General features: G+C 37.9%; 1 protein-coding gene across 1 annotated transcript; it reads right to left on the reverse strand.

Annotated features, from left to right (window-relative positions):
• Positions 1 to 441: 441 nt before the first annotated feature.
• LOC4350783 (pumilio domain-containing protein C6G9.14) lies at positions 442 to 4,923 on the reverse strand. The gene is made up of 6 exons (XM_015762067.3): positions 4,719 to 4,923; positions 2,302 to 3,894; positions 2,058 to 2,220; positions 1,528 to 1,691; positions 1,167 to 1,425; positions 442 to 1,035 (listed from the first exon to the last, which is right to left on the reverse strand). The coding sequence occupies exons 2-6, from the start codon at positions 3,822 to 3,824 to the stop codon at positions 904 to 906; spliced, it is 2,241 nt and encodes a 746-aa protein (XP_015617553.1). The 5' UTR covers positions 3,825 to 3,894; positions 4,719 to 4,923; the 3' UTR covers positions 442 to 903.
• Positions 4,924 to 9,213: the final 4,290 nt, after the last annotated feature.

Consider the following 9,213-nt stretch of genomic DNA (forward strand, 5'->3'; position numbering starts at 1 on the left):
CTGATTCTGACTCTTAATGGATGTTATCCTATGAATCTTTACTCACAAATTACTAAATGAGACAATGTTGGAATGGTCTTACTGGAATGGAGTACTTCGTTTCATATTACATCTTTTAAGTTTAATTTTATAGGAAAATTATCATCCACCACACCACATCAAATTGATTTCAACAAGTCTCATTGAATGTATTTTTTAGTAGTACATTTATTTTGTATTGGAAATGTTATTTGGACAAACCTGAAGTGACTTATAATATAGTGAAACAGAGGGAGTCCATTACACACAAATGGTTCCTACAGATAACTCCTAAGCTGAATCAACACGATCCAGGGTAACTGACCAATGTATTTTCCCTTTGAAGGTCTACTCTACCAACCAATATATTTCCCAGCAATACCAGGCCTTGATAATGAAATCGATACGAGCAAATACCAGGCCTTGATAATGAAATCGATACGAAGTCGATTTCAGATGGATTCTCTCCTGGCATTGGCTCCCAAACGATAATCAGAGAGCTTGTTCAGTAAAAACCCTAAAATTTTACTAAGGACACAACCGGAATATAAACCCTTGCAGATGATACAGCTCATCTGATCAGACTAGTGATTACAAGATGTTACTGATAAACTACAGTTTTTGCAGATACAGGACGTACTACATGATTAATGACCGATCCAACAACACAACTGACAGTTATTTTGGCTATATTAATTCTACAAACGTAAATATACTGAAATGGTCCAACCAAAAGCTTTCCTTCGCCAAGACTACCTTGAGACAAAAAGATCATTTTCTCTAAGAACTGTTTTTCTTTATCACACCATTGTACACTAAAAGTCCTGTTCTGATACATGCTGCCTGAACTTGCACCTTCCTTCCTGCAATCACCCAAATGACAGGCTAAAAAATGCCAAGTCGGTATTGCTTGTTCTTCAGATATGTCTTCGATAAAACCCTTTTCGCATACACATCGTTCTGCAGCGCAGGAGCATGCGGCCTAATAGCTTCGACAAAGGAGCTATGTAGTTCACCCTGCACAATTATTTAAACAACATTTATACAAGAATTGAGGAGAGAATTCATTTTGCACAATTATTTAAACAACATTTATACAAGAATTGAGGAGAGAATTCATTTGGGTGAGGATGCATCGCTACATTTACCTTGCACTCTTTAAGTGCTGTTTGAATCACAAAATTCCCAAATGGATCTGCCATGATATGCGGTAACTTGGAATCAGCCATAAGTTCATGGATAATCATTTCCCGGTCGAGCTCCGATGCTTGCTTCAGACAATTTTCGACGACATGGCTACCACACTTCTGCATTGATAGATATCCAAAGTGACCCTTTAGTTCTTTTACTATTTTGCTTGTGGCCCATTCAATTCCTAGGTTGACAACAAACTGAATGACATAGTTTCTGCAAAAAAAAAGAAATCATATGTTATTAAAAAACATTACTGTAATATTACTTAGAACACTTAAAATACCTATTAAGTGGAATGCAAAGATAATGCCATACCCATACTGATCCTCTGAAAGGCTAAGGGCACTGGATGTGATCTTGCACAACAAGTTGTACTTCTGCTCATCATTTGAATGTTCAATACACTTTTGAATGATACAACAGCCATGTTGATCTTTTGCTAATCTAAGAAAACGCAATGCGGCAACATCAAGAAGGAACTGTAACAAGTAATACAGGCATCCACAGGTCAGTGCAAAAACAATGGAGGCCAAGAAGATTAATATGCATATCAAACAATCAAATTCGTAATGTAAGATTATTTTCATTGTTATCCTGTAGTGCCATTGTTGCTGCACTGTGAATGAAAACATGCGCATATGACGGTTTTCCAGTGAAGAACTAGTTGGAGTTATGTACAGACTATAGATAAATTGAAAATTTTACAATATGTCTATATTATAATTTTTTAGGTGGAAACAGTCGTGGGTTGTTATGATCTGTAACCCTACAGGATATTAAGATGAATCAAGAAGTATGACAATACAGAAAGACTATGTAAATCACATGACTGGCAGATGCTTTACCGCTTTATACTCAGGTAACAATTTCTTCAAGCACCGTTGTGCAACATGACTTCCATTAGTATCTGTCATCAAACGCATTGCTCCAGGACTCAATGCAGATACAACCTTCGAAATTTGTTCCGGAGTATTTATTGTATCTATGACCTTTTGAACTGTGCGAGTCCTGAATATTTTTTTCTAATAGATAAGAACAAAAGGCAAGAATATTAAAGATTAAAAATTATGAAGAGATCATTGTTCATACCCATGCATGTTGCAAGCAACTGTAATAAGCTCTCCAGGCACTCTGGTAATTTCACAAATTATACGCGTCCTCTGATCATCACTGCACTCTTCAAGCAACTTCTGAACCAAATAATTGCCGAATGGATCAATCATAAGTTCTCCAAAATGATCAATAATTTCAGCTAAGATTTTTTCAAAGTCCTCTTTGGTGCCTTCAGTGAATACTTTTTGCAGAAAGCGGCAGCCGTTTTGATCCTTCGCTAACATATAAATCCTTCCAGCAACTTCATCAACTGAACCATAATTCAGCTGTGTTGATTTCATCGCCAAATCATACTCAGATTTTAAGGACATAAACTGGGAATTCAACCCGTTGAGGTGCAAGGTTTCATCACTTTTAACATCCAGATGGTTATGGCCATAACCATTGGTTCTTCGACCCACACCACTATAGCCATTTACTGTAGGAGGGAACTTGATAGCTCTTACTCGATTTACCCCAGCAGAATTCATCAGCATCTTCATCGTGCTGAGATCATCTGGGATTTGAGGTTGCAAGAAACCTTTGGATGAAGAGTTTAGTTCATACGGATGGGCAAACTTTTCAGCTTCCAGCAGACGGTGAAAATCACTGGAGTCAAATGAACTGTCAGTATACATACCAGGAAAACCATCCATATACAAACTGTTCATCTGGTTATTTCCATTATGGTAAACAGCACCATCCAGCAACAGTTGATGTCCATATGTTGATCTGCCCCTTGCAGAAGTGCAAGCTGCAGCCTGTTGATTGCTCCTAACATTTGACCCAGCAGCATGTTGCATTTGTGGATAAACATAGTGTGGTTGCATAGAAGAGTGGTTCTGTACATCCATATCATGCTGCAACAAGAAGTTTGAAGGAATCTGCTGATAAGGTGCATACATTTGAGATTGCTCATCCATATAAAATGGTTGCTGGTAGAGTGAAGCTGATGGCTTGTATGGAGTACTGGCAACTCCACCCATATTATTCATCCCATAGTTCTGTGGCCAATTCCCAAAGTAATGTGAGAGCATGTGTGCTTGTTCTTGTTGGTCAACAGTGAACTCATCAGTCTTTAGCTTGCCATGTCCAGCGCCAAACTGTGGACGCATGGATTCATCCTGAACAAGCAGTGGATCAAAGCTCTGAACTGAAGTAGCCCTCATAGGGCCTGATACATATAGTCCATTACTTGGCACAACATTGCAGGGATTGGTAGGATAATCAACAGGGTGATTTCTGAAACTCAGAACCATGTCAAAAGCTGATGCAAGAGACTGCTCATCAGGTAGAACATCACTTTGGCAGGAGCCGGCAGCACGATGATATCTTCCAACAGTCGGTGCGAATTGAGAAGGCGAAGCCCTTCCCGTGCTCAAAGAAGCAGTCCTTGCCACAGAAGTACCACACATGTTCTGAAGCTCAATGTCAGCAGCACTACTCGATGAAGCACCGGAATTCTTGTCAACAAAGGCCCCAAACTTGGAACAATCCTGACCACCCTGTGGATCCTCCATTGCCGCAAACAAGACGGTGTGCGACGACAAGTGAGGCCTCAATCACACAATGCAGGTAAAGTCACTGGACCTGCAACACCAGGAATTCCATGTTAAAATCAGAACTCATCGATCCTATATGAAACAGACATAAAGTATCATCTTTTCAGATACTTCGAGTAGAAAATGTGCAGGCAGAAAAGCAGAGACAAAGACAAAAACCACTGGGAAACAGAACAGAGGGCTTTAGCCACACATGACAGCAAGTCTTCACCAAACAAGATGATGATTTGGACGAACAATCGGGATCAAGACAAGCATCCACACAATTGTATTCTACAGTTAAAAACTACGAGCCAACATTCTGCAGATCACCAGATGGTGACAGGTTTAAACAAATCAAACAAAAGAGAAGGCCAAAATTCTGATCCCCTCATCCACACAAACACATCTCAAGACAATGCAAACTAATACCAAAATCATGACAAGAACAAGTAAATGTGAGGGGGATCAAAAGTGCAAGTAAACTACTACTACTACTTATCACACAGTCCAACAGTCAGATTACACCACCAAGATCAAGAGGAAAATCCATGCGGAATGCAGGGGAATCATGCACCGATAATCCACCCATCGCCGCATCGCCTCAACCTCCCCAATGATCGAAGGCCGCAAAACCCCCAGAAAAACCCCCCCGATCAGGCACGATCCCCCCACCCCCAAGAACAAGAACCGAACAAAACCCACCTCCCAAAAACCCAATCCTTCGGCGAAACAAACCCAACAAACCCGATCGAAACAGCCCTCCAATCGATCCAACCCGATCGAAGATCCCCCAGAGAGGGATGAACAAACTTCATCATCAGTGTAAAAGAAAGAACAGCAGTAAAAAAAAAAAAGATTCAGAGAGACAACCTTCAGGAGTGGATGATGGCGATGCAGAATTCGCAGGAGGGAATCCTGCGAAGAAGAAGGAAACAACTAATCGCGAAGAATCGGGGGTGGTGGAGGTTGGAGATGGATTTATCTCCCAAGATTTTCACGGGTGGTGGCTTGGATGAGAAGGAGAGTAAAAAAAAAGAGGGGCGTTTCTCTCTTCTTCAGGTGGGCATTCTCTCTCTCTCCTTTGGACCCTCTTTGCTCGCCTTCAACTCTCTCTCTCTCTCTCTCTTGCTACTTTCTCTCTCTAGCTTCTTCTCTTTCTCTCTCTACCAAGATGGACTCTTCTTCTTCATTCTCTCTCTCCTCCTCACCTTCCTCTCTTTATATTCGGAGGTGTGATGAAGTAGTGATGGTGTGTGTGGTGTGGATGGGAGAGAAAGAGGGGAAAACGGATGTGTAGAGAGAGAAAGAGTGGGGCCCACCACCACGCTCATTCATGCATGCATGCATGGATAATTTCTTTATAAATCGGGATTTCGATGTAATTTCACACCTCCCTCCTTGCAAATCGGGATTTCTTTGTAATTAAGTTAACCACCTAAAAAAAGAGGGTGTTATTTCTTCATAATTGGGGGGGCTTTGGATGGTGTGTGGGTGTAGATTACATGTTGCTTGTACTCACACAGGTATAGAAAGGTGTTTACAAGTAGAGAAAGTGTGTCATGATATATATGATTAAGGTATGTAATGTGAAATCGACTTGGTAAGCATCTTTTGATTGTTCATGATGATGTCTTATTATCATACTTATAATCTATATATATGTTTGATAGAAAGATATTTTCAAATACTACTCTTCTTGCTATCTCGCTTCAAATTATCAGAGTTGCGCACCGAATATCGAACAAAATTATGATGAACACCGAGAAAAACAATTAGAACTTCAACTTTTATAAAGAATAGACTGAGAATTAACAAGACATGATCTTTCCTATGGTACAATTTGCTTAAATGCGTAAAAAGTTGTCGCATTTGGGTACACCTCAACTTGCAAAATGAAATGCTATCATTGGGTTAACCCTATGAAGGGATTTTTGTTTTTTTAGAAAAAATGATATCATGGCAAGTACTACTACTACTAGAAGAACTTTTGGGGTGCATTCCTAGGTGTCTCAAGCAATTATATTGTTTATGCCCTCAAATTGACCTCACCATGCTTTTCATTGACTCCCTTGATTCGATGCGGCATGCGCTTTTGGACTACCCCACCCAAAGTACAACGAGGTTTGAAGCCTCGCACGGCATGATTAAACAAATCACATCATGTGCTGATGGAGATTATTCGAATGATACATAGTATTAGCAATAGATAACAACATTATCTAATCTAACTAATTGTAGTAGATTAATACTCCCTCCGTTTCAAAATATTTAACACCGTTGACTTTTTAGCACATGTTTAACCATTAATCTTATTAAAAAAAATTGTGAAATATGTAAAACTATATATATATATATATATGAAAGTATATTTAATAATAAATCAAATGATATAAAAAGAATAAACAATTACTTTAATTTTTTGAATAAGACAAATGGTCAAACACGTACTAAAAAGTTAACAATGTCAAATATTTTGAAACGGAGGGAGTATTAGCTAAACTAACTTGAGAGCATGGGTGCTGACAGAAAGTTCGGAAGATGCTGTTGCGAGGTGACGTGTCGATGGCTGGATGAGCGCCACGTGTCCGCGTGCCTTGATCTGGGCCCTCCAAGTAGTAGTACAGTAGTACAATTCAGCAAAAGGAACCTTTTGTTTTGATGATTATGAGCAAAAGGAACAGACGACCGGTAGAACGGTTTGACCTTTTTTTTCTTCTCTGAAACAAATAAGCAACATTTTTTCTTGTCCAACTTGTTTTTCATGTCGTTTGATTTGGATTCTGACCATGTGTGAGCTCCAATGAAAGGAAAACTATGCAATAGTATGAACCTGTTTGGTATGGGTATGGAATAAAATTGTGAGAAACTAAACATAACTTTGTCTCTCTAGTTCATTTTGTAAAGTACTTTAGCCTACTCTAATTTTTAAGTGGAACTAAAATTATTTGATTGGACTTTAGCTTCAGGAGAGATGGGGTTTAGAGTTGAAACTCTGCCAAACATGTCCTAAATACTCTATTGAGAGGGATAATACTCCTATAATATTACATCTACATATGTAAATCACAAAAATAAAAGTGTGCATGTAGAACAAAAGCTTGGGATAAAAACAAACTCTTTCTAAACCAACCAATCGATCTCACAAAATTCATTCCCCCCCCCGAAATTAATCCTGGAGGAATTTCAGCTCCCATATGCGGCCTGCACAAGATAATTTAACATATAATCACATTAGTTTTTAGAGTTTGATTCATGACTGTGTGGATAGATTTACACCAAAATTGAAAGCTTGGTTGAAATTAGAACGATGTGACGGAAAAATTAGAAGTTTATGTGTAGGAAAGTTTTGATGCGATGAAAAAGTTGAAAGTTTGAAGTCACATCAAAATTTTCCTACACACATAAACTTCCAACTTTTTCATCACATCGTTCTAATGTAAATCAAACTTTCAATTTTGAAATTGGAAGTTTGGTTGAAATGATGTGATAGAAAAGTTGTTTGTGTATGAAAGGTTTAATGTGATGGAAAATTGAAAGTTTAGAAAAAAAACTTTGGAACTAAACACAGACTAACTTCGGAACTAAACACTGCGTCAACCATTTTCAGTACCTTCCCATCACCGATCAGTCACGAGTACTAAAAGCCTGTGGAGCCAAAACTTGAAAAGTTCAGAATAGGTCAAAGCTTGATGATGGTCGTTTTCTTTTCTGATTAACATACATATTTTATCTCGGTTTTCATTAGCATATTTTTAAACTGTTAAAAACATTTTATTAAAAACTTGTTATATAGGATTTTCTTTAAAATATCAGATAAATCTAATCTTATATACTTATATAGTTCATCCCCACTAAGTATAGTTATTGTTATTTCTCTCTTCTCACATTAAGGCACATTACTCCAATTATTTCTAGTCTTTAGATGATAGATCTATTATTCAAATTGTCTCTTCTTTCCTCTCTCATAACACCATACAATCTCAATTATTTATAGTCTCAAAATTCATAAAAATTCATAAGTATCAATTTGTTTTAATTTAATAATCATATATGCATCATATGTGTACATATTATGTAACTTAATTTCCCATAGCAACGTGGCGGGATATTCATATAGTATTTTATATAGTTACATATTCTCAGAAATAAGAATGGATTCTTGGGAGGAGCTAAAGATTATGAGAGAAATTAAATGCAACCACTAAAAACTCTGCTAAACAAGACCTTAGTTAAACACCGTCGGACATCTTAATATAATAATCACTAATTAGAGTTGTTTTTTCCTCTAGCAGATGACCGGTTTGGCACAAGGAACATCAGTCTTTCTGATGCAGAGGCTGTGTTTAGTTTTTAAGACCCTGTTTAAATGGGACTAAAACTATTAAGTATCTATCACATCAGTTGTTTGGATACTAACTATAAATATTAAACGTAGACTATTAATACAACCCATCCATAATCTTGGACTAATTCGCGAGACGAATCTATTAAGCCTAATTAATCCATGATTATCCTATATGATGCCAAAATAAACATTATCTAATTATGTATTAATTAGGCTTAAAAAATTTGTCTCGCAAATTAGTTTTCATTTATATAATTAGTTTTGTAAGTAGTCTATATTTAATACTCTAAATTAGTATCTAAATACAGAAACTAAAGTTAAGTCCCTGTATCCAAACAACACTACTTCAGCCCGGTAAATTATCTCTTCTGATGCAGAATGTGGTCACAACTTACAGGTTAGACCTTGACCATATACTATGCTGCCTTTAGCATGAACAGGACTAAGGAAGTGGCCATGAAGCTTCTCTTCTCCTTCTACTGCTACTCGCATCGGTTACTTGCGGTGGTGGAGAAAAGAGATGTGGTGGTGTACTCTCATGGAATCCGAGTCCATTACTGCAAAAGCGAAGGGTCAACAAAGGGACAGACCACAATATCATCGCACACCATGATAGGTTGGGCCTGATTTGGCCTCCCTGACCAATTGCCTTGTGTGTCATGGTATTATCCCTCCGGTGTGGTGCGAGTGTGAAATCTGGTTGTGGGTCTCTTTCACCAGTACACACACATTTCTTGGAGATAATAGAACTATGTCACCTAAGAGCAAGTTCAATAGTATAGCCAACTAGGCAACTACTAGCTCCAATTTATCTATAGCCAATCTAAGGGCACCCACAATGGTTATCTATAGACTCTCTATAAGAGATCCATGTCAGCATATTTTTCTACTTGAAAGGTATTAAATGAAGAGAGAGAGCATAACTATCTACTAACTTAGAGATAGTCTATAGAGAAAAACGAGGCAATGCATGAGAGAGCTATAGATACCAATGTAGACATACTATTAAGGTGGTTTACT

Source organism: Oryza sativa, chromosome 11, assembly GCF_034140825.1.
Source record: "Oryza sativa Japonica Group chromosome 11, ASM3414082v1".
Taxonomy (NCBI): Eukaryota; Viridiplantae; Streptophyta; class Magnoliopsida; order Poales; family Poaceae; genus Oryza; species Oryza sativa.

Excerpts from the sequence above, each read along its gene's own strand:
- LOC4350783 (XM_015762067.3), bottom strand. The coding sequence starts at position 3,824 with ATGGAGGATCCACAGGGTGGTCAGGATTGTTCCAAGTTTGGGGCCTTT. Across the intron at positions 1,426-1,527 it reads CTTTCAGAGGATCAGTATGG|AAACTATGTCATTCAGTTTG; the intron begins GTATGGCATTAT and ends TTTTTTTTGCAG. Across the intron at positions 1,036-1,166 it reads CAGCACTTAAAGAGTGCAAG|GGTGAACTACATAGCTCCTT; the intron begins GTAAATGTAGCG and ends ATAATTGTGCAG.